At 36.2% G+C, this 26862-nt stretch overlaps 1 protein-coding gene across 6 annotated transcripts in view; it reads left to right on the plus strand.

Annotated features, from left to right (window-relative positions):
- Nucleotides 1-19656, plus strand: part of slc4a3 (solute carrier family 4 member 3) — a 274743-nt gene extending 255087 nt beyond the window's left edge. For all 6 annotated transcript variants that reach the window (XM_039756390.1, XM_039756394.1, XM_039756391.1 and 3 more), the window contains 3 exons: nucleotides 1296-1465; nucleotides 9407-9580; nucleotides 18069-19656. In XM_039756390.1, the coding sequence (XP_039612324.1) occupies nucleotides 1296-1465; nucleotides 9407-9580; nucleotides 18069-18146 (422 nt within the window). In that variant the 3' untranslated portion in view covers nucleotides 18147-19656. The remainder of the gene's footprint in view (nucleotides 1-1295; nucleotides 1466-9406; nucleotides 9581-18068) is intronic.
- The last annotated feature ends 7206 nt before the right edge of the window (nucleotides 19657-26862 follow it).

A 26862-nucleotide genomic window follows, 5' to 3' on the forward strand; every position in this document is an offset into this window, starting at 1 on the left:
CAATGCTAGGTGAAAATTAGCACCCAAACAGACAAAACAAAACTAGTGACATTGCTAAATGATTGATTCGATCACTTAGAAAGTTAAAAATGTTTTTCAAAAGGGTGTGCATTTATTTAAACATTTGTGCAGTTGCATATTTTTTACTTTGTTCTGTATCATCAATTTGTGAAAAGCTGATTTGTTTAATGCAGGAGTGCACAACAAACTTTGCCCAAAGGCCAGTCCTTTGATGGCTAATAAAATTCCCCGTCTATCCAATTTTTCAAAAAGGCCTGAAGTACTTCAAATATACACTATATGAAAATTAAAATACATGATTTCAGTCAGGACTGATCCATTTGCATTTGTATTAATAACCAATAAGCTGGGAACTGTTGCAGGACAACCTGATTTGAGGATTAACTATGAATCTTGTTCCTCAACAATGCTTTTGTTTGTAATTACTATTTTTTCCCATATCAGTTTCTTGGCAACCTAATTAATTATCAACATTAAAGAATTGGTTATTATGTACTGTATATACATGAATGTGACATCATTGGGCATTATCATGTAAGTTTTGGTGGTGGGCTCTGAGCTCTGTGATTGACTGTGTTTGTTTAAAAAAAAAGAATTACTCTTTTTCTATTGTGAAAATATGTTTCTTAGGCAAGGTCTGTCCAAGGTTTTTCTTTATGTTTTTATTCTTTGACTGCAAGCTGTTTTTTGCCATTTTGGTTCAGCAGCAAGCTCAGCTTTTTGTATACAGACATAGCTTGTTCAGACTATTCTGTCTTCACCATTTGAAAGTAGTTTCTGCTACATTCACAGAACAAATAATTACCATTTTTGATCCTTTCTTTTATGAAGAGATCAAATCAATTACAACATTTGCACAGACAAATTGTACATATTTATTCGTAATATGCAAAGCAGAAACAGAACTTAAACAGAACAATGTTCTCTGTCTTAGTGTTGTGGTTTTGTCAAGAACCGAATAACCCAAGTAACATTTTTTTAAGAATCATAACAGGTTGCATTTACAAATACATTCTTTAATGAGTTCCCTAATGAATTGTCCATCATATTTTAACACTGTAGTGATCCTCCCAATCAGTATTCTCCTGATAAATGAAAGGAACTCTTTTACAACCTTTTAATGTCCCCTTTTGAAAATTTGCTAAGCTTTCTGTATTCCATGCTTTCTTCTTTTTCCAACAGTAACTGAAATATTTCTTTTAAAAATCCTTATATTTCTTACTGTTTTAAGAGGTCATTAAATTTTATTACGCAATGAAATATTCTCTTTACAGGTTGCTCAATGGTTATGACAGATGTTTTACAATTAATTCCCCTGGCTGTCCTTTTTGGAATATTTTTGTACATGGGAATAACATCACTCAGTGGAATCCAGCTGTATGAAAGACTGCTTCTTATGTTCACTCCATCAAAGCATCACCCTGACCACATTTATGTTACTAAGGTATGCTGATACATCTTTCTTACATTTTCTTAAAGAACAATTCCCATTTAATGTTATTTTAGGACACTATTTGACTCTGTGAGACACTGGTATGTTACATTTGCTTTTCTTTCTTGTGCTCAACAAGTGCTTCCGTTTAATTGCCAAAGCTACAGCCCATTGCAGGACTTACTCACACCCATACTCACCCACACCGGGGTGTTTTAGAGTCAAAACACAACATAATACATATGTGTTTGGGATGTGGAAGGAATTCTGGGAAACCTGAAGAAAACAGACCTAGTAATAACAAGCAAACTCTAGACTAACAGTGACCTGATTGCCATTTTAATGTAGCCTCTGAAAGTGTTACACCATAACACTAACCACTGGAGCAACATGCTGACCCATTCCAAATTCAAAATATTTATATTAAATGACGGCTTATTAATCAAAAATATACAGGGTGGTCCAGATCTAATTATGCAGATCCAGATCGTCTAGATGACTTTGATTTATGCGGGGACAATTCCAATTCGGGGCAAAAACAAATCTTCATGTTGTCAGTTCACACACTTCTCAATGGTCTGGTAATTTTCGATGTAATAAACGTAGTAAGTTACAGTGTAATGAAAATTGCATAATTAGATCTGGACCACCCTATATAATGTATGGATAATCAAAGGGAAAACTCAAAGTATAACAGCAAACAGACTAGGCAATATTATCTAGAAACTACCAGTTCTGTGCATTTGTCTGTCTATGGGAGTAGTTTGCCTCATTTCCTGTACTTAAACTTCACTTTTTGAAATCTGGTTGCACTACCTCCCTTGTGGTCTTAAATTTATCTCAGTTGGTCACCGGTAAGGAGTGAGCGTTAAACCCTTTCACAGATTTACACATTCAACAACTATCCTTGAAAGTACTTCTGGTTGTCTTCAGAAATTTCTAAGGTTGTGTCAGTGGCGTCTCTCATCTCTGAATAATTATATGTAATTAATAAAGGAATAGATACTCCTCACAGCAACCATATATGTAGCTCTAAAGGAAAGAAAGGTAGGTCTCTCCAGATCCACATGCCATTTAAATATATACTTCTATGGAGTTCTTTAAACAAATGAGGCATATGGCCCACTGGCAGATGTTTACCCACACTGGCACATGAACAGCATCTTCAGTCTCCACTGAGGGTTTCACTTTTAAAGAAAGGATCCGCTTTCTTACCAGGTAAGCCCCTTGCTAGTTGTAAAATCTGTCAAAATATTTTATTTTCCCCTTTAGTACATTAAATATAATATTTTACTGCTTTCCATTCCTTTGCTGCTAAAATATTTAAATAACCTTTTAGTTTTGAGTTTTCCATTTTTAGAAAAACTGTTGTTCAGCTCAGTTTCGGGTGGTGTGGTGATGCAATGGTGAGTGCTCCTACCTGGGACTATTCTTCCTTTCTCATCCATGTGTACCGTATGTAAAGTTGACATATTTTTTTGACATTGATGTGTGTTTGTGACTGTGTCCTCTACTTTCCCACCGCTGCTAAGGATGTGCATTCTGGATTACTGGGCAAGTCTAAATTGGCTCTGTAAAAGTGGTTGTGGTTCATGCACTCTCCGCCACTTTGTAATGGATAAAGCAGCTTCAGGCAATGAGAGGACAGGGCTGCCTTTTCTTGTTTCTAATTTTGGTGGGCTCATTAGATTAAAAGCTGAAATGTTAGGTGTTATTTTGTTCCAATGTCCTAGCTCAGTCCCTTCAGAAATCTAATAATTATCTTCCTGCTCCTAATTTTAAAATTGTCCACCATTACATTAACCATTTTTTAAATTCTACCCCTTTGCTTGTCATTCACCTGTACTTGTAGAAATTCATCCCAGTTTATATATTTTTGGTTTAGCTGCAGCCATTCAATGCAGAATTTAAATTTAACAACTGTAGTTTTTATAATTCCTCTATATTTAATCACTCACTTTGAAATTGCTTAGAATTTGATCAGTGGTTTTTCATATTTCAGTTACCTTTTTAATCCTGAATTCTGGTGTAATTATTATTGACTTGCCTGACTACATTTAGTATTAAGAATCAATTTACAATTCAGGTGTGCAGCTACCAGAGGGCATCATTCAGCCCCAAACCTCAGAAACAGTAATGATGGACACACTTTTGGGTTCACATAAAAGATATTTAATAAATCAAAGCACCTTTCCAAGAATCACCAGTGCAAAGATAAATAATCAAACCACAATACAAAACAAGTGCTTTTTCCTTCTATCCTCCAAGAGTGTTGCTCGCAGCCTCCCGACTCTGACTCCACAATGTCAGACAGCAGATTTCTTTTCAAGCACAACCCAGCACCGCATTGCCAGTCAGGAGCACTTCTGGGTCATGTGAAAATTAGTACTGTCCTCCCCCAACAGTGCCCTCTGTTAGTACCCAAGGACTCCGAAAGGGTTGCACTTCTGCATTCCAATTCATATGCAACCCTTCTGGGGTCCTGATTGGAATGAACCTCAAGGAATTGTTCCTAAACCTGTTCCACAAATCCACCTTCAGGCAGTCCATTCAATATAAACCAATCCCAACCAATCCTGCGGTCTTTCCATTTTGGCATTCAGTCCGGGTAAGAACTCTGTCCCTATCCCAGTCAAGACATCTGTCTGTCCCCTATAGCATTTGCAGGTTAAGGAGGGAATTGAAGCAATAAGTAATAAAGTAGTAAGTTTAATTTTTCAGTGTTTGGGTTACATTTATATACAAATACTAAAAGTAGTAAATTCAATTAAGTAAAGCAAGTTTTAGCAGGCACAGTGAATAAACTGGGACAAAATATGTAAGCTATCAAGAAAAAGATGAGGTCATTTTAAAAGTATAATACACAGAATTCACAGCAAGCATATCCTAAAATTTACAAGGCATATAAACTTATCAATTGATTATTAAGGAATTCAGAGGAAATTGATAAACAAAAAGAAACTGTATATCATGTGCCAGATAAATACTTTTGAGCTTGTGGGTATATGAGAGAAATGATAAAAAAGTATATGAGAATTGCAAAAAGCCAGTTTGAGCGGAATAATTCTATTTGCAAATTTGTTCTAAGTTACTTAATAGGGAAATTCATAAAGAAAGGACAACAGTAAAAGGTAGCCATTATGAAAAAAGGATTATCTGGCAAAACCTAGCATCTATAATTATTAGGAAGGTTAAATGTCCACTTTATGTGCTGGTTTTCATGAGCACCACCGTATTGTTTATCGAAACAACTCCCATTGCTAGTCACATATTACTGTGATGTTATTATTCAGCCCCCACAAAAGATGGCATAACCTGGTGTCTGAATGTTGTCTACTCTTCAAATGAAAGACCTAAAGTAGCTGATGCTAAAAGACACTGCCAAACAATAGCTATAGCATATAATTTTGTTTTTGACTTGGTTTCATTTTGTTTCTTTGAACTTTTGGATTTTGTTTTAGGTGAACTATTCAATAGTTCTGACATTTATTACTGATCCTTGCTTGTTGCTTTAATTTTACAGATTAAATTGCCCATTCAACTGTTTGAATAAAAACAGTACCACAAAAGGCTGAAAATAAGAGAACACTAAAAATATAATGCCAAAATGAAATCCAAAATACCAAGTGAAAGAACAAAGCAGATCAAAAATAAAATCCTACAGTGATATTCTTTGTTAAGAATATGTTTGAACTTCTACTACTCTGTCTTTCCTTTGAGAAATAGTCAAAACTCAGACCCTTTCTTGTAGGCGGCATAGTGTTTTACAGTCGCAGTTTGATGAGATCACATGTCATATCACCATGAGACTAGCAACAAGAGACATTGCTATAAATAATATGGTAGCAGCCATGGGAAACAAAACATGAGTCCCTTAAACAAAGCAAATATGTGATAATATGGCAAAAAAAACCAATAAAAATGGAAATTGCTTCTATTGTATTATGTTAAAGGAAAATTATATAAATATGAATGTGGTCCCTGTGCAATTGTTTTGTTCAGTTAGAAGTTATCAAGTATTATAGAGGAACTTCAGATCAACAAAACCTCAGCTTGATCATATTTTACAAAAATTAGTTGAACAGGGTTGAACACTTGTGTTGGGATTAATTGCCTATTATTATCAAATGTGTTGTAATTATTCCTGTACCGTCACGTAAAGACTGGAGTTCCATCTTATTTTTGATGTGACCTACCAAGTTAAGTACTGTCAATAATTCTGTTAATATTTTCCTGTATATATTTAGTTATTTAAAATCAGCTGTGACATTAATGTTATTGTATGGTATCACCCATATTTATGTTAGATCTATAAAACACTCCCATTGTCATTCCAGCATTATTGAAGCTTTCTGCATTAATTATCTCTAATATACAGTATAACTTGTCTCTTATATGAAATAATCCTTTATTTACATGTTTTGTATTAATTAGCCACACTTTTACCGTTACTGTCTTGTCAGTCTTTTTGAATGTAGTGTATTTGATTTTTCTTTTACTCATTCCCATCTCTTAGATTATTCAGCATTATTGACTCGGTGTCATAATTTATGTCCATGTCTATATACAACTCCAGTTCAGTTATTTCAATGTTAACATTTCCCGTATCATAACAAGCATTTTCTACAGTATCACGGAAACCATTCATCATTTTTTCAGTTTTCTTTCAAATTGTTTATAATGGAACAACATGAATAACAGATTTATGTTTCTATGTGAAAAACTAAAGTGCTTAAAAAATGCCACAGACAGATCTGCTTTTTAGATTCTGCAGACATATGATTTTTGTGATGCATTTGGGCACATTTGGTTTTAAGGTTAAGTCAATTTCTCAATCAATTTAATGTTATATTACAGTTTTTATGCAGCCCATCATTACTAGACACTTTACTGAGATCATCTTGGTAGAATACATACAGTTAATTGACCAAAAGAAAAATTCACTGAAAGCTGTTCAGTGCACTTTTGCATAACAACTTTGATTAAATGGAGAGAAAAACTGACAACAAATAGCCAACCCAGTTTAATGATTATTTGAGTGCCACATTAGCTGAGCTGATATCACTTGCAGTACACAATACAAAGCAGAACAAGGTGCCAAGGCCTTCACTTACAGCAGAATACTTTGTTGTCTGCTCTTGGTGCTCTTCTTCCTACACTAGCATGATGACACATATTGTTGTTTGTATTTTTACTTCCGTACCTGCCTGCAAAGCCCTTCTTCACAATGCCATTCAAAACAGCAGTATCTGAACATGAAAGAATAGTTGAGTTAAATTGACCTATTTTATAAAACCAGTCACAATTCAGTAATGCATTTCTATGCCATTACATACAAAGCATTATGGGATAGATTTTTCTACACCACATGCTGTGCTCTTGTATATACTATTGTACTAAACACAGTTTTTTTTACAATTCTGTATTTTTCTTAAAGGTTCATTCAGTTACTGAACCCATTCCAGTCCCTAACGTACTCCTGGTTTTGGCCAAAACTATTTACAGGAAGTAAAATCTAGATTTCTTTCAAAGTAAAAGACAAAGACAAATGCATCTTTTTACCAGTAATGGGAAAGTCAGGGAAAGTAATTTTTTAACAGACCAGGGGCCTCATGCATAACAACCTGTGTAAATTTTAAACTATAACATGGCGTATGGACAAAAGCAGAAATGTGCTTACGCACAAAAAAATCCAGATGCATAAATCTGTGCGAATGCCAACTTCCATGTTCTTCCACTACATAAATCCTGGTCAGAATGAAACATAACGCATGTGCACGCGCCCGCTGTCCCGCCCGTCTTCTCCCAGAATTATGCCTCTTTGAATATGCAAATCAATATAAATAGCCCTTAAGCTCAGCATTCTGTGAAAAGACAATTGCAAAAGCACAGGGGGAAATAGAAGAATTTCAGAGAATACCAAGTGGAGGCAAGGAAAAACGTACTATTTGTTGGTTTAAACAGTGGTATAAACAACAAAAGGAAGTTGATCGAGTGACAAAGAGTGTCGGAGAAACTCGAAAGCTCAAATTCACAAAGTCGCACAGTGCCCGAAATATAAAAGAAGTTGTCACATATCAAAGTTGTCATGAAAAGGCAAGTCGTAACCCACCACCTGAGTGTCATATGAAAGCTTATTAGGGTACAAAGAAAAATATATATATTTAGTTATTTAAAATCAGCTGTGACATTAAGTCATTTCAGTGATTGTTCATGCCTCATGCAAGATGCTTGCTGCGCTGTGCGCAACCTCCGATGAAATAATTTATTGAAGCAGTGCTGTCTCTTTCAAACGTACTAACCCCCAATTCCTGTCCTTACTTTTCTTTCTCCAAATACCCAATCGCCACACAATCAGCTCCGTAATAGGCATTAAGCCATCTGTAAGCTTAGAATGCCGATTCTTCAAAACTTTTAAGGAACATTGAAATATCTTCATAGTACATGTTTAGAAGAATACAGCGCGAGGCAGGAACAATCTGTGAACGGAGCGCAAGCTCATTGCTAGCGTTACGGCACCGTGTCCTCACATGTTTAATTATTAACAATATAGATTATTTAAATTAAGTTAAAGTTTTATCTGTATAATATAATAAACATACTTTGCTGCATTTCATCTTAAAAATGATATTGTCATCATATGTAAATACGCTCTTTATAAAGTGGCTCAGGTTGTGCAATATTATAAATGTATCGCAAGTTTACAGTGAGGTAAGTGTACGCTAAAGCAGCTATTGTATTTAGAATAGTTTGACCATTCCGTGGACCATTATATTGTTACTGGTTAATTACAATCAGATGCATTAAACTAATAAACAATAGGCAGTTAATTTTAGTGTACAGTATTTTTAAAGCCACGTCAGGGATGTGGATCTAAAAAAGAAAGGGTAACCACCCAGGAACAGTGCACTGCTTTGACGCTGGGTGCCGCCAGTCTGCAAAACTGAGTGCAGAACTTGCGTACGCCAGGGTATGAGCTACTGTGGAAATGTGCGTGGCTTTACGCCAAGTTTAGGTTTTATATATCGCAATTTGAACATGGAAACATTCGTATGCACCATTTATGTGCGTATGCACCGTTTATACATGAGGCCGCAGGAGATGGATGAGACAGAAAGCAAAATTATGGTTAAATAACATTTTCATTCTAAACAAAACAGTTTTTTGTAACGTATACACCTCTAGTTGAAATCATTATTTTTCATGTTAGTGTGATGTAGTTACTTTTATTCTACAGCTAAAGTGTATAAAAAGGGAGTAGTCAAGTTGGTAAGCAGGTGACCATGCTTGCTTTTTTAGGTAATACTGTAATTCATTGATTAGTCTCAAATCATATTTAGATATTTCAACTGAAACATGTCAAACATGACAATTTTTCCAGACTTTTGTCTTTTTGGTCCATTTTCTGTTAAAGTCTCAAGTAAATATGCACCTAAAGCTTATCCTATGTTTGTTTTTCAATTAGAGCACAGGATTACTCAAATGAAAGTATTTTATCAAGATCATGATAAGAAGAGTTAAAAAAAAGATGTTCAAAGCACAACATAATATATACTTCAGTGATAAATCTTTTGCTGATTTGCTTTGGTGATATTTAAGACTATTATTGTTCTCTGAATTCTGCAAAAGCATACAATAGGGTAATCGAAAGAAAGCAATTCAGACTTTCATAATAATGTACACAGTGCATTCATTATGTAATTATGTTAGCTGTCTGTACAATGTTATCTGTAATAAAACAAGCCCTCAAAAAACGGTGGGACTGTACTTAGAAACACTTCTTGCTAAAAATGCTGTATGATAACAGTGCAATAGTTTTATTGTGTTGCTTTGCAGCTGGCTGCATATAAAATGTGCATTAATTTCAGTATTACATCTAATAATCAATTATAAATATGTATGATATCAATATGTACTTGTTCTTAATTCTTCTGTACTTTTTTTTAATCTTAGGTAAAAACATGGCGCATGAACCTATTTACCTGCATACAGCTGTTCTGCATTGTCATTCTTTGGATAGTGAAATCGACTGTGGCTTCGTTGGCCTTCCCATTTATCCTCCTCATGACTGTACCTCTGCGCAGATTCCTTTTACCACACATTTTTGAAGACCGGGAGCTAAAAGCAGTATGTTTCTTTCAGTTTTTTTCTGCAAAATCTTTACAGAACCTTTAACACATTTTAAGGACCACTGATTCTTTACACTTAATTCCCAATAGGTTTTGATTTACATTAAATGTACTTTGGCTGGCACTGTGGGTAGCACTGCCTCCTCATGGATACAGTATGATGGGTTTCAATCCAATTCCTGGTCTATACCTTCCCCCTGTGTCTCTTGGCATGTGATTGTCATTCTAACAATAGCAGACAAGAGAAGTGCTTTTTTAAATAGAAAATAATCATAGTGAAGCTTTCACATTAATTCCCAAGCTTTTATAAGCTTATAATGGAAAGATATTTTAATTGTGTATTAAACCTCAATTTAAAAAAAAATCATGGCTGCATTTGCAATATTTAAGACTGCCACAGTCATTGCCAATTTTGCCCACAATCATAACTTCTTGTAGATAGATAGATAGATAGATAGATAGATAGATAGATAGATAGATAGATAGATAGATAGATAGATAGATACTTTATTAATCCCAAGGTTTCTTGCCATCCATCATGGTTATTCATTACGATTTTTAATTACAATAACTTCACGCTCTTTTTCACTTCTTGAAAATATGATGTGATTGTTGTCTTTGATGATGTCCATGTTACTCTGGATCTCAGATCATTACACTTCACAAATAAATACACTTCCGGCATCCAAACTCATTAATACTGGTGGACAAAGACATTCTAAAATCATTTCTTCACAAACTGATATTTTCATAGAGACTAACACGTCCAGATATATCAGAAAATAAATTGCAAACTTGAAGGGCATTAGAAAATTACTGAGATTTCTGAAGTGATTAAGAATATATCAGATTACACTTTAATTATTTTAATGTAACCTATAAACTTACACTTACACTATAAAATAGTGTAATTTCTTCACAGATCAGTATTTTCTTATTGACTAAAATGTCCAGATTTATCTGCGACAACACCCTAGAAAACACATCAGAAAAACAAATTGCAAAGTACAGGGACATGAGAAAACTATTGAGATTTCTAAAGTGATTAATAATGTATAAGATGATCCTTTAGCCTATAATCCTATAATAAATAGAGCCAGCGCCCTTGGTTCTCCGACCAACATGATGAAGAAGCTGAAGTGGGTCTTAATGTTTTAACATACTGTACACTATTGAAAATGGCTTTTAAAAATTACTTCAAAGTACTTCATCTTTAATGTTCTGGGAAAACTCTGGGTAGTTTATGGTTTATGGAACAACTTTCTGGTTTTGCTATCTGCTTCTGATGTGTTTCCTTGTGTGGAATGCTGAGGCACGAGCTGAGATGAAAAGACCAAGTAACCTTCTCCTCAACAAGCCTGTCCCCATGAGAATTCCTATGTACTCCAAGGCCAGTCAAGAAATACAATACAGTACAATCCCTCCCTCTAGGACTGTCCTAAGGTTTTCATCTTGTACACCCCCCATGACAGGTAACTATAGATGTATGCTAGTTAAATACTTGGACCATCTCAACTTAGTAACCAGAGGTTAAATTTATATGTTTGATCACTATGAACCCATGCATGTGTGTTACATTGCTTTTGTATTAAATGATTACTTTCACTGACTATCATCTGAATTAAACAAAATTTTAAAATTGAAGGGTGAATTTGAAAACACTTAGTTCTATAATTTCATATCTAGATAATTAGATTTATTGAAGGATATATTTTTATCATATGCAGAGTTTAAGTATATGGTCATGTGAGGTCTGGCCCACCCATAGATGTATTATGTTACTAAGTTGTTTTTTAATATTTTTAATTTCACAGCTAATGCAAATATATTCATAATCAAAAACTATGATAATTAAATCCATTAAATCCATCCTTCATTCCAATTTCATACCCTTGAAAAAATCAGAAAAACTTTCAGTACAACTTTAATTACAGATTAGTTTACAAATTTAGGTTAAGAGATGGGAAGATGCTTCAACTTTTATATTTTTAACAGACCCTCAGTAATCAGTCTGAGCTATCAAAATTGCTAAACAGTCACACAAATTTGACCATAGCCTATGTCTGATATTGCTACCTATACAAACAATGGTGAGATACTCTGAGCAAACCTCTATTATGTAATACATACAAATGACAAAATATTCAATAAAACAAAAATGTCACTTTGATGAAGTAAATACTAAATTTTAAACGATTCAACTTTCCACCAATCCATCTCCTAAACCCACTTATCCAGAGCAGTGTTACAGTGTAGCTGGAGTCTAACCCAGCAAGCATCGGGCACCAGTTCATCACAGGGTGAACACACACACACAAATGCCAATCACCAGTCCACTTAACATGCATGTCTTTCCAAAAAGTGAACAATATGCAAGCTTTCATGGCAACTCAGGCCCCTCCTTCAGGTAAGATGTAATCATTACATTTTGCCTGAAGAAGGGGCCTGAGTTGCCTCGAAAGCTTGCATATTGTAATCTTTCTAGTTAGCCAATGAAAGGTGTCATTTACTTGACTTCTCACTACATTCATAATGGCTAACATGGTACAACACCCTAGTACTACCAAAAATGAACCTAATCCCAGAACACACTGAATGTTACGCCATGCATACATTTTCTAAGTCGTTTATTTTGCTGTGAGTACAATAAGCAGATAAACAAACAGAAAAAAAATGTCTTTTCAATATTGTTACTTGTGTACATTTTCATAATTTCAAAGTTTTGAACATGTTACTTTGAGATGTAAGTTATACTGTAACATTATATTACAAACACTTTATGATATTTGATTTGGGATATGATGTAAACATTTAATATTTAACATGAGACTCTTAAAAACAAAATTATCAGAGCTGGAGGTAGCAGAGTTAAAGATGCTAAGATTTGCATTGTGTGTGACGAGGATGGATAGGATTAGAAATGAGTACATTAGAGCGTCAGCTCAAGTTGGACGGTTGGGAAACAAAGTCAGATAAGCGAGATTGCGTTGGTTTGGACATGTGCAGAGGAGAGATGCTGAGTATATTGGGAGAAGGATGCTAAGGAGAGAGGAAAAGAGGAAGACTTAACAAAAGGATTATGGATGTGGTGAGAAATGACATGCAGGTGATGGGTATGACAGAGCAAGATGCAGAGGACAGAAAGATATGGAAAAAGATTATCTGCTGTGGCAAGCCCTAACAGGAGCAGCCAAAAGAAGAAGAAGAAGAAGTCTGGTCCCCCAGGCTAAATGTCCAACCCAACCCATGATTTTTATCATGTCAGATTGCTTGTCACTGTTGTGCTTTTATGTAGAGTACTTTCACTCACAGTTGTGAACAGTTTTTAGAATGAGTCATTAACTAAAGGCCATTTCACATCATATCAGGTCAACAGCAGTTAAATCAATACAAAATACATCATTTCCTTTTGTTATGCACAGGGACACATCATGTTATCTCCGGTGACCACTTTGTTTTTCCAGCAACAGCTAATATTCAGTAAGCACAATATGACATGATCCCATTTCCACAAAGAATAATCATTTTAATTTCATCTCCACATGTTCATCATGTTGAACAAAACTGATTACCTCATAATGGAAAATGTGTTGAAAAAACGGTAGCTTTATTTTCAAGTACAGCTTTAATTTTTATAAGAATGGATTAAAGTATTCTTCTACACCTCTTTCGTCTGCATTTCTCAAACTGGGAAATTTTGCTGTGACTATGTCCATCTCATAAGCTGCAATATGTTTCAGCCACGGTAAAAGACATCCTATTTAAGACCAGTCTGTTTCTTCTAAGCAAGAATCCTCAGACGTTTAATGCTGAAGCAAATACAGAACTTTAGTTTAACTTTCTATTCCTAAACTTAAAACATTATTCTTAAAGCATCAGCTTGTAACATGCACCATTCGTCAACAAAGGTTAATTTAGGTAGCTTCCACACTCCTCTAAATGTAGTCAGCACTGTTTTTTTTTCTTTTAAACTCACACTTCTCTCTTAATTTTGGACCAGAGTTGGAAAAAGTTAAAAAAAAAACCAAACTATTTTCCTTTGCATTACTGTTGTGGGAGAAAAGGAAGTGAAAAAAATTAAACCAGTCAATGTGTTATATTTTAAATGTGTGATGGTTCATATAATGTTTTTCAAGCTTGCTTTCTTATCTATTGATCTATTTATTTGTTTAAAAAATAAATAAATGATTCACTGCCGCAGTCAGTGCTTTGCAAAGGTTTTAATTATAAAAAGGCACTATATTAAATAAATATGAGGAAATTAGAAATTAAGAGATAACGTTTTCAGAGTACATTTTCTCAGAGTTAGAGAAATCAGCAAACACAGCTTTCTTCATTCTTTTCAGCCAGGTGGCAGGGTCCTATATACTGAAGGCATGGAATTCAAACTGTTTGAAAGCATACAAAATGGCTTTACCAAAAATTGAAGAATATAGAGAATGGGAATTATATATTAGCCATGGGGGATGTCTTGTCCAGTAATATTAAAAGCAGAACCAACTAAAATGTTCCACTCTGCATAGAGGAGTTATGTAAAACACACAATCAAAACCCTATCATCCTAAAGTTCCAATTCCAAATGCTCCAAATCTATAAGAAATTTGTATCTTTTACTAAAAATGTCAATTTTACAACCCACATTCTGGTCATTACCAACCTTCTTTTAAAGCGACAAGTGTCATTAAGTTAAGAGACACGTATTGCTTCATTATAGACACCTCTATACAAAACAGTGGAAAAAGGCAAATGTCATGTATTTTAAATGTCCAGTGTCAGAGATTTTTAATAATTATTCCATTATTCCATTATCAAAAACCACATATGTGCACTTTGATGAAGATAGGTATTTTTCGTTCATTAGTTTAGGTAGCCAGGAGGTAAATTTGTTGGCAGAAGAAAAATACAAAACATAGTAATAGTTATGCAGATACAAGAAAATACGACAAGAGACCATACATGACAACTATTGTTTTAAGCAATACACACATAATTTCTGCAAATAGAAATAATGAACTCTAACAGCACACAATAGTAAAATCAGAACTCAGCATAATCCTGACAAGTATAAGAATTCCAAGTGGTTATTGATCTGGGGAATAAAGACTTCTTAAATCTATTGCTTTTGTCCCTTCGGATCCCAATTCTGCAGTAAATGGCAACAAATAAAACGTAGGAAACAGAGAATGGGTGTTATCTGACAAAACTGAGTTGGCCTTCCTTCTAAACTGCGATATACTGTAGCTCAGTGAGAGAGGACTGCTACAAAGCTATTATTGTACTACTCAGTTTAACAGTATTATTATGACACTTGATGTCCTTAATGCTAAGGTTCCCAAACCTAAAAATGCAAATGTGATAACAGATTTGATAAAAAAAACTTAAAAAAAAGTGCCATTGTAGTTTTGTGTACTTTAAAACAATTGAATTTTCTTAGAAAGAATAGCCATTGAGCTTTGCGTCTGAAAATGCGAGATATCTCATATCTTATCAGAAATATATTTGTTTTTAATACATTCCACACATAGAGTACAATGTACCTTTTCCATTTAGATCTAAGTGTCAAGGCTGAAGGCCAAAAACAATTTTAAAATTCTTCCTTTTTGTTCAGTTAAACTTATTTGAAATGTGATTCTCTGGCAGTAAATCTATCTAGGCATCCAATTTTTTCAGATTCTTTGTGACTTCAGGTTTGCATAGCACTCTCACTAACACATCAACACCAATTTAACATTTACAAAAAAAAATAAAAAAGCAGCCTAAACTATGTTAATAATAACAGAATTCCCTCTGTTTAAATGTTCAATTGTTTGGCATCATATGATAAGAAGTAACTCATTGTCTTTCTTATTAAAAAGCAACTTCTGCAACCAGACACGGTCACTCTTACTTTTACCTTTAGCACTCTTTATGTGCCACCAAAATAAAATGAAGCCTTGCTACCAAGAAAGACACTGAACATGCACAGGAGAAACTGAAATATTTGGGAATATAAGCCTACCATATGTGGACCCATGTCACTATAGTGCCGTATATCAAATACGAGCATATGGTAGCATCAAAAGTTTCAGTACTTGTTCATCAGCATGAATTTGACAAATAAAGTGTTTAATTGTAGTATGTAACAATTGGGCATTGTGTTATTAAATGAAGAAAACTAGTTTTTTCTGTATTAGATGAAGTGTAGTATAGGGACAGGTAATACTTTAGATGTGAAATAATAAACAATCCAAACAATTTAAAAAAATTCAAATATTCATATGTACATATATATATTTATAGAAACAAACAAAGACCACTGAAACTAAATATCACAAGTAATTTGTATATTGTCATCCATGTGTAAATGAAGGACGTCTTCAGGGTTCATTTAAGGTATGTAATACCCCACCAGGCCAAGAGGGGGAGTTACTGCTAAGTGTATCATCTTGTTACTCTTCCTCAGCAACGAGAAAATACTCTTTGAGGGCAACTAACCCACCCCTTCTACCCAGACACCTATAAAAGCCAAATGCTACCAAAGGACAGCGTCTCATTTGGACCAAAACAAACCTATGGGATGAAACTCACAGATCATCACTTGCTCTATTACTTTGAGAGTCTGAGAGGCAGATTTATGTTCTGTTTCTGCGCCCCCAGGAAACAGGCACCCCAACACTTTATACAGGTTCCTATACACTATGCACTCATTCACAATAAGTACGATGTATACTGTGGTGAGTGTGGTGTAAATTAATCCCAAAACCCACAATTATTAGAAAAGAGACAAACAATTCACTGCTTTTTGTTACCTTCTACTGTTACCAGAGAGGACACCATTATAATTTCTCATCATGCCAAGCATGTTTGTCATGTGCTTGTTTCAAGTGAAGGATATAAGCAAAGGATATAGAAGGAGAAAATACTTTATATAAATTAACAGAATGAAATTCCGACACTAGCATGCTATCCTCAGTAGGTCATATTCCAGACTTTTCTCCAGTCCCAGTGATGCCCATATCAGCTTCTTTAAGCCATGCACCACCTAATTAAACCTACAAGATACATATATCTTACTGTGATGCCCGAGTTGCCCGCAGCTGGCATAACATTCTTGAATTCGGTACATCTACAGTCATGAAAGTGACTGGGTAATGAGGACACAAAATACAGCAAGAGATGGTGCAAAGTGTGCAGTACTTTTATTACTAATCAAATCAGTTCAAAGTAAAGCGCAGTCCACCATAAATAATCCCAAATAAAAGCCAGTGCATTGGTCAAGGTTAAAAGTCACAATAAATAAACATTCCAAATAGTTAAAATCAGACGGTTAAAACCACAGTCAGGATCTGTCCTTAAAAGTCACACGTGAGTCTCTGTGCTTCCATCTAAAACCAACGAGACGTTCACCCTTTTAGGTTTCTTCAGCAAGAGGAAACATCCTTTGACAGGTGCCGTTAATCTTTTTATCCAGCTCGTGTCTTTGCCACCATCCCTCAGTGTTTGAGGGAAACCTGCAAGTACGCATCTGGGGGAATTGCTAGAGCAGTTGGTCACTTCCGCTAATGTGGCTGCTCAGCAGGAGTGATCCTACCCAGGAACGCCACTGCTCCCCTCAGGGCAACATCCCTGACCACCTGCCTCCTCTCCGTAATTCAGCTACGATCCTGTCTCTTCTGTCCTTTCCTTTTAGCCTCCTTTTCTTTTCCATTCGTTTTGTGTTCTTTCTGTCTATCCTACTCAGGCTTCTTTTATACTAATGTGGGTGTAGGTGCCTTGATTGCGATCCTCAGAGCACTAGCGGGGAAACCAACTGGGCTGACCGCATCTGGATGTGAATGTTGATTTCCTCATCAACACCCTGAGGCCACTTGGCTACACTACGGCGTGTTATCTACAACCACACAAGCCTGACCATACCATTTGTATTTAAAATCTACACACTGCCATTGACCCATAAATGTGCTTTACCATTTGCTTCACTATAGTTATGTCGTGTAGGTAGCTGGACATCTTTGTGAATTTAAGCCACAATTCCAAACCTAAGTACCGTTTTTTTTATTAATAGCTAAAAAAATTACAATAGAATATTATTGTTAAGTTTTCAAAATGATAGGGTCATATGATGGTTACACCTCAAAAATTTCCACATAGATTAACACTTGCTGCTTTCTGAACTGTATACAAGTCCAACTCATTTTAACCCAGATGGTAGAAGTGAGCTCAATGACCTTAAAAAGAACTGATGATGTCAGTTTTGGCAGAATACTCCCTTGAAAAATCACAAACCTGTTCTTCAAATTATGTGTTTTCTTTAGAAGTAAATAACAACTGGTTCACAGTTTGTTCAAAATATGTAATTGTAATATGTAGCTTTGTTAGTAGCAGACATGATGCTGACGCCATGTTGTCAGATCTTTTATAATGAAGTATCGTCCTCTAACTTGAAGAATCAATTGACTACTCTGGTTGTAAAATGCTTATATATATATATATATACTTTTTTTCAGTTGGATTTTGATGATGCTTCTCCAAACTTTGATGAAGATGGCCAAGATGAATATAATGAACTACACATGCCAGTGTAAAGTGCAGAACAACTCAAAGCAGACTGAGAACCACCAGCAGACATCAAAGAAGAAGATGTCTTTTTTAATGTTAAGCATTAGGAAAAATTTATATGTATTAATGCATGTATGCATATTTTTGCACATGTAGAAGAAAAATTTAAAAGATGCATACATGTGAGAATTCATAAGGATTTAAGTAATGCATGAGCAATCCCCATTTATTTATAAATTTTAGGTTATGCCTGAAAATGTATGGAATCTGAAAGGTATGAAGTTTAATAAGCCAAACCTGTAGTAAGTAAAGACCCGGTCTCTCCATTAAAGAAAAAACATCATAAAATGACAGTGGGCACAAGTGCAATACAAAACTTACAGATTACGTGTGGATCTGCTTTCAGCTCATTCACTACATGTAAGAGATATTATGCTGCTTAAAAAAAAAATTAAAAGGAAAAATGGATAAATATTCATAAAGATGATACAGCAAGGCTTTTAAAGCAATCTATATGTTATAGAAAGTGCATAATTATTTTGGTAATACTTTGTTTTAATTGTTTAATATAATCATATAATGGAAATGACATAAGCTAATTTCAGTTCTCTTAAATTAACTTATTTAAGCTATTTTAATATGTTAAATGTAGATTTGTAAAAATGACACCTTTGAATTTAACAACGGTAGCAAACAATTTGTGATTTTATAAACTTGAGGCTGCAGGATTGTGCTGTAGTTTCTCAGTTGTGTATTTAACACTTTAAGGAGATGAATCCCAATTAGGGAAATTTTGAGCTTGTTTTAGCACTCCCTGTCTGAGAACATAAATGAAGTGTTAATCACTTACAATATATATATATATATATATATATTTATTTTTTTTAAGATGTCATTTGTAGTTTATTGTGGCACTTCTACAGACATGGTGATTTCCCAATCGCCGTGATTAAAGCTATTCATTTTCTCAGTAATTATGGAGTTAATATTGAACTTCAAAACAATCATTCAGTGAAGTTTAAGAATTAAAAATAATAAATGCATCATTGTATAATTTAGTAGAGTTTCCTTTTGCCTTGTTCTTTAATTTGATATGCTGTTTGTTTAAGTATTACTAAGTCTGGAGAAGTGCTGTATCTTTTTTAAATAAACCAGTTGAAGTAGAATGACTCCTGGAAGCCACCAAAGACTTGCAAAACATTGCAGTGGATAAAAATACATCTTGAGTCTCTTGAGAAGGTACATTCTACAAATTAATGCCGGCTGTATGACCTGAGTGGTAAAGGAAAAAAATCGCAAAGTTTAATCTCCCCGATTACTGCCTGGCCTTGAGTAAATTGCCTAATACAATATGTCAGCACTTTAATTGTAGGAGTAAAAATCTCTGGAAGTGTTTATTGTATTGCTATAATTATGAGTATTATTTATCATGAAGGCTTTCAGTGACCCCAAGTTTGAACACACTAGGGAGTTGGTTTGATGAAAGAATCAACCAAACTATAGCACTGAGGTGCATTTTTTAAACTCATTTATATGCTTTTTCATATAGTGAAGAGTGCATTTCCTTCTATTCATTCCTTTATCTGTTCCTCTCCTTTCCAGCTCTTGCAAAATGTCTATCCATTTCTTAAAGGTGTTTATTCCATTAGTGAGTCATGCAGAACAAGAGCCTATTCAGGCAGAGCTCAGTGTAAGGCAGGAACCAAAGATGGATGGGATGCCAGTACTCACGCACATAGCCATACTCATGCTGGTGCAATTTACACACTCAGATTAGCCTAACAAGCTTGTCTTGGGGATGTGAAAGGAAGCCATCATTATGAAACCAACATAGAACACCTGCAAGATACTAGTTGAACCAGGGTCAATGGAGCACCATGAGTGCATCACCCAACACCACACTACTTTATGCTATTATGAACAGCTTAGGTTTGTGTTCCAGCCATCCTTTCCAGTCACAAGCAGTCTGTTTATTTAAGCCATTCCCTTTAATCCATCTCCTGTGGTGAGTGTTCAAATTTAGCTCAGACTGGCCACTTCATGAATACAATCTCATATTCCCTGAATGGAGCAACATTTTGCACATCTACAGTGATATTTTCTTGAAAATACTACCAGTAAAGAAAAGCTTACACATTTTCTCAATGCGAAGGTGTTCTTAACAGCGCCTGTTATGAAACATTCATTTTGGAATCATTAAAATCTTGTCTAATAGCCCTGGAGTCATTCTTTTCTGTGACTTTAGACACCTCAGCCACAGTCAAAATGTCAAAAACCTATGTAGAATCTATTCTATGTACATATCATGGATGTATGATTTCTTTGAACTTTATTGAGTGCTGTTGAACTGGATCACTGCAGCTTACTTCTCTTCCTACACTAAAGTGCAACCAGACTATAACTGCTACAATTTAGACAGTTTATGTCATGTGTCATGTGAATTGACTAAAATGGCTTTCTGTACAAGATAACATTCTCTTAATGACTGTGCTACTGACCTAGATAGCAAGCTGAACATCACATAGAGCTTATCTAAGTGATGTACTGAATGGGTGCTGTGGACATTCCTGAAATGATTCTTCAAATTTTGGAATTATTATATATTTATTTTTGTGCATTTATATATTATATCATGTTGTGCTTTGTTTTTTGTATGGTTGGTGCCATTTTGTACCTGTCTTACATAGCTGTGGTTTTCTTGTTTATAGCTGGCATGTCTATTGCCAATCAGGAGACACACCATGTTTTCCCACTCTGCACATAAAAGATGGCAGTGCAGAGCAGTATGTATCCAAATTGTGGATTCTCTTTTAAAATAACATCCTTCTTTAGAGTATGTTAGGGGATAATTAACCTCCTTAGCATTGTGGTTAATGCCAGAAAAATTATCCAAAAACAATATTTTTTTTTTCAAGATTTAAAATATATTATATGTAACATAAACATATTAAAACCAAAATGTGAATATACATGCAGCAGAAAAGGTAAGTCTAACTGCGATACTCATGAGAATTTGTACACATCCTTTGTGTAAAATGCTTTCAAACATTTTGAATGCACAGCTTGATGCCACGACCAGGACATTAGATGTTTCTTGCACATGAAATGGTAAAATGTCAGTGCCTGATCCACACGAGTGATGCGCGAGCTGTGTTATTGTATGCTACCACAACACAAGGCTTAGTGACTTCCACATTTCCCCTGACACAAACATTGACAGTTGCTTAGGAGGCTGTCTTTCTTGTCCTTCCACTTGATGGCAATCATTTTACTTTTCTGCCATGGTGAAGATTCACATGACCAAATTCACCAAGCATATCAGCGGTTTGGTTGTGTAGCAGACAAAAAACCCAGCTAAGATTCACACCGTCGATGAGACGGTGATTTATTTATTTTTTAGGTGGGGATTCCAGGAACACACCCCGCCTTGGCCCGACTCACACACATTCCTTCACAAATAGTAATAAAATAGAAATGGCAGAATGTATTAATCAATAAATAATGAAACATAGCTAAACCAACTGCAATGGTCCCACCCCAGTTCCCTTTACGGCATTAATAGAAAAAACACAAATTAAGCAACCACAGATTACTAGCAAAAATCACACACGATGAAGTCCATGAAAAATGGCAAATGACAAAATGAAGTGATGGAGATAGATAGTCCAGAGATCAGCAGAGATCTTCTCCTGATGAGATGATGATGTGTGAATGGGATCAGGAGCGCTCCTTTCTTCGCAGAACAACACATCCTTAGACAGTCCTCATGCAGCAGGAAGACACCAGACAGACCATACACCCAAAACAGAAGATGATCCAGGACAAAACAAGAACCCACAAGTATCAAAACAGGAAGGCAACTCCAGACACAAACACACAAATGACTTTTTTTCCCTAGGTATAACTGGCCCCTTTTTAAACGTCACACCGGCCTCCTTGTCCCCAGCAATCCCTGCACCCTCAGCAGACGACCAATCAGAGCCACTGCACGGACTGCTGGGAGTTGAAGTTTCTTTACCCAGTAGCGCTGCTACAGTCATATGCATCAGTTTCACTATTTGCGTCATCACTATCACTTGATTCAACTAATGGTTCAATTTCAGTTTGTTCTAAAACTGGCTTTACATTTTTTCATTTGCACGCCATTGTGTGTTTTGGTTAATGGGTCCATCCCACTCATGAATATTGATGAGTTACAAAGGAGTGGCAAAACACAGAAATATTCATGATTTCCTTTTAGTATAATGTTATTTTATCCATTAGATGGCAGCAGGATACTGTCACGGGTGATGTTCAGGCTTAACTCTGTGTATGCAAACAATATAGCTTAACCTGAGAGACACTTTGGACAAAACATATTTACATAAAATTCTGAGCCCTGGGTTTAACACCAAGGAGTTTACAACAAGGCAATGACAGGACTTTTTACAATGTTTTCTGGTTTTGTATCTCTGATTTTGTTGATTCATATTCTGTTGGTTCCCTCATCATAAAATCCTAACCTTACTTTGATAACACACTTCTTTGACTTAGGCCATGGGCAATATTCATGAAATCTTAATAGTTTGTTGATTTAAAATTTAAATGTTCCTGTTTAAGTTCTCATTTCTTGTCCTGAACAAGTTTTGATCTTCCTCAATCATGTCTTGTGCGCCTTTTTTCACTATTAGTGTTATCTGTACTCTTATTTATGTGATGAATGTAATATTTAATTAATTAATTTCTGGACTGTTAGATGTTTTCTTATTGTTTACAGTCATAGCATTTTAAAAAGTATTACTACTATTTAGTTGTAGTTCAGCCGATTTAAGATGACGATAGACATTCCTCCACATCAAAGTTTTCGAAGTCACAATAAAACCAAAGTGCATAATGTGGATTATGGGGTTGGGGTCCTGGGGTGACACCCCAAAAAGTTTCAACATTAAACTTCTTTTTGAGGAGTTCTTCAAAATAATTATAAATACATTTTTTAGTGTTGAATCCCTTAGTGTCCATTGCTGGATTTGAGAGAAATAGGTTAGAATATAAATTTAGAAGATGGTAACATTAAACAAAACCAAAAACAAAACAACATCATCTGAATCTTCCAAATAAAACAAAATAATAAACATAGAAAATGATTATCAAGAAACTAATGTAACAAATAATCTGAAATTCTTCAGGCTGTGTGGGTCAACATGTTAGGACCGATGCCCCAGCTTTATTTAACCTGGCAACCTTACCTGGCAGGGACTACAGTATTACAGAAGGACAGGAAAGAGAGTGTATTCAGCTTATTGTCTTCTCCCATACACTAAGTGGCATCATCCCTGGGCTACTGTACCCATTTGGACATGGACAGGGAATGATGTGAATTATAGCACTGGGCCACAGCCCTGCTGCAGTCCATGGGTGTTGCTAGGGGGAGCTGCAGGGAGTTACAGTCCCTATTCTTGGAGACTTCCATATGGTTCAGAAGTGCTTCAAAAAGATGAAGCTCTGGCACCGGACATACTTCCTGGGCTTCAGTAATTGTCTAGCAGTGCAGAGTGAGAGAAAAAAGAAGAGACAACCTATATGATTGTTATAAAAGGTATTTTGTAATACTACCCCCATTTTACCCCGGGACTTGTTTTGTTTATTATGTTTGGGATTTAAGGCTCAATGGCACCCCATAACTTTCACAATGTTCAGAACAATATTGCCAGACCATTACCCAGATTATATTGATCAAAGTTTAATTCATTGTGGCAGTGATTTTGTCTGCAGTAATTTTAATTGACTAGCTGAAATATCCAGTGTTGCCCGGGAGGAAAATAAAGGTTTTTTTTTATTTAATTGTTTGAGAAAAACATAATAAAAAAACACATCCTTAAAAATAAAAATAAATTAACAAATAATAAAGACTCATTAATGCCCTTGTCATGCAGTCTTGTATGTATGCTATCATCCAGTTGACGCTCGGAACCAGCCAACTCTATTTCATTTGAAAAGCAACAGGGGCAATGTGCTATATGCTGGTAGTCGCCTGCTATATACTAACTGTGTAAGTCAGCACGGGATCCTAGAAAGTATTGAAATCGTTAAAACTACTCTTGGCATCTCTCCACTATGAGGATCATGTTGCCGATGTGCTGGCATCGTTTGTGCATTAGCAGCTATGTGACTGTCTTTCTTAGGAGGTTTCCGTTTGCCGGTGTGCTGACATTGCTTGTGTATCCTTGGAGCTGGAGCCCTCACCCCGACTCTACATCTCACTTCCGGGCCGGACAGACACACACACTTGCACGCGTAGAACTCTATTTAATTTCAAAAGCATCAGGGGTGCGGTGGTGCTCAAACATAAAGAATGCTGGCAGTCACCTCCAATTCACTTTCTGATGGTCGTTCCGAGTGTCAACTGAATGATAACATGCATACAAGACCATTAGATCAACCCCCCCAATCCTACCCAGAAGGAGTTGGGGTTAGGGCTGATATTACCCTACAGCAGGCATGTCAAACTCACTTCCACTGGTGGGCCACTTCGACTGCCATACGTGCGTCAGCGGGCCGCACTGTAACAAATACTATTATTTGGTGTGGCAGAAAAGTAATGAGACTGGCAACACTGCAAGCGATCTGGCAACACTGCGCTGTTGTCCTTGATAGAGCGCGTGTATCAGTACCCTCCCATAGCTCAGTGCGAGTTTCAACTCCTTCCGTTAACTACGTGATTTTTGTGACTGCTATTAGCGAAGTTGTGTTTTTGGTTGTGCGTCACGCAAAATGGAACAGTGGAATTTGGAGCAAAGTTGTGCCATTAAACGGCAAGTGTGACGTTTGAAAAGTTAAAACAGGCCTATGGGGAACATTCTTTATCCCGAGCTCAAGTTTTTCGCTGGCACAAATCATTATTGGAAGGCAGAAAACACGTTGAAGGGAGGACTTCAACTTCGAAAACCAATGAAAACATCGAACATGTGAACACTCTTGTGAGATCAGGCCGTCGTTTAACATTAAGAATGTTGCGTGAACAATGAAATTTGAACAGATTTAATGTTCATCAAATTTTGACTGAACATTTGCACATGCAAAAGGTCTGTGCCAAAATGGTGCCGAAAAATTGCCCTCTCCATAACAGAATTTTTGACCTCAAAAGGCATTCCTGTGGTTCCCCAGCCCCCTTATTCACCTGACCTCGGTCCGTGTGACTTTTTCCTTTTTCCTAAACTGAAAAATGTCCTCAAAGGACGTCATTTCGGGACTTTAGAAAACATCCAAAAGAGTGTAACGGACATGCTGAAGACCATACCGGTTGAAGACTTCCAGCGCTGCTACCAACAGTGGGAACAACGTCTCCATCGGTGTGTAGCTGCCCATAGGAACTACTTTGAAGGGGATAACATTGATGTTTGAAAAAAATAAAAACTTTGGTAAATAAAACATCAGTCTCATTACTTTTCTGCCACACCTCGTACTATTATAAAAAGTTACTGTAGCTTTCTTTCCAATACTGAAAACTTTAAAAAATGTAACACTTAAAGTTTAAAGAAAAGCAATTTATTTTCATACACTTTCTGTACAACAGCGTACATTTAGAGTCTTAGCCACTTAGCTAAGTCCTTATATTATTATATTATATTCATTGCTTATATAGGAGACTTACAGTGTGAGATCTATTTCTTTTGTCCCGACACTTGGCATCTCTTGTTAGTATCCAGTTCGTCAATATCAGGCTTGAAATCTTGTGCAGCTGCAACTTTAATGAGGGATGAAAGGTGCTCGGCAGTAAGTCTTGAGCGATGTGGGGTTTTGGTAGCTTTCATTAATGAAAACAATTGCTCACAAAGGTAAGTGCTTCCAAAACATAGACAGTACTCTCAATGCCAACTTACGGATCTGCACATACAAGGGTGGCAGGTAAGCATAAAAGCCTGGTACACGAACTTCGTTGTATTTTGCCTTCAGAGTAGAATCTGACTGCAGTTCAATCAATTCCATTTGAGTATTCTCAGGTGCATTCTCAACGTTGTAACTGAACAGCACAAAGTCCTGTTCGTGTGAAAATATGCGAGCTATTACTACTCATGATGGTGTGGTGTTATGGGTCCAAAGCTTTTCCAGCTAAGGCCGTTTATTTTAAATAAATAATCACCGCGCTCGCAGCTTAGTGAGGGGGCATAGTGGCTGTAGCAAGCCACGGGGTGATCTGCGGTGTGGGCGTTTCTCACCTAGTGCACAGGTGAGGGACTGCTCACATCCATGATTGTTCCCGTGGCTAATGTGCTGCAGCTGCTATGGCCCCTCGCAATATAAAAAGAAGTGCGAGTCGGTTGGGGGGAGGAAAAAGAAAAAGAACGAGAGAAAGAAAAAGAAAGGACAGAGGTAGCAGGAAGTGTATGAACAAGTCGGTGCAAGAGAACGAGCAAGTGAGTGGGTGAGCGAGAGTTAGGCTCGCAGGCAGCTGGACAGTGAGCCCTAGCGGGGTGTTCGGCCTACACCCATGGGCTGTAGTTAGTGGTCGCTCCCGCTGAGCATGTTTGGAAGAGCAGAAGTAACGGGAAGAAGGATGACTGGTCGCGTAAGGCAGAGAAGGCTGTGGGAGTCGGGAGGCTTGGTCAGTAAACTCCCTGGCGTAAGCGTCCTGGTCGTCAGGGAAGCCAAGTCGCTCCCCTTTTGCGAAGCCTGGACAGGGAGAAGCAGGGGAGTCGCCAGTTAAAAGAAGCACCGAGCTTGTTGTAAAGATTGCTTCCTATATGAACGTTTTAACCTCTAGTT

This window comes from Polypterus senegalus, chromosome 6 (assembly GCF_016835505.1).
Source record: "Polypterus senegalus isolate Bchr_013 chromosome 6, ASM1683550v1, whole genome shotgun sequence".
Classification (NCBI taxonomy): Eukaryota; Metazoa; Chordata; class Cladistia; order Polypteriformes; family Polypteridae; genus Polypterus; species Polypterus senegalus.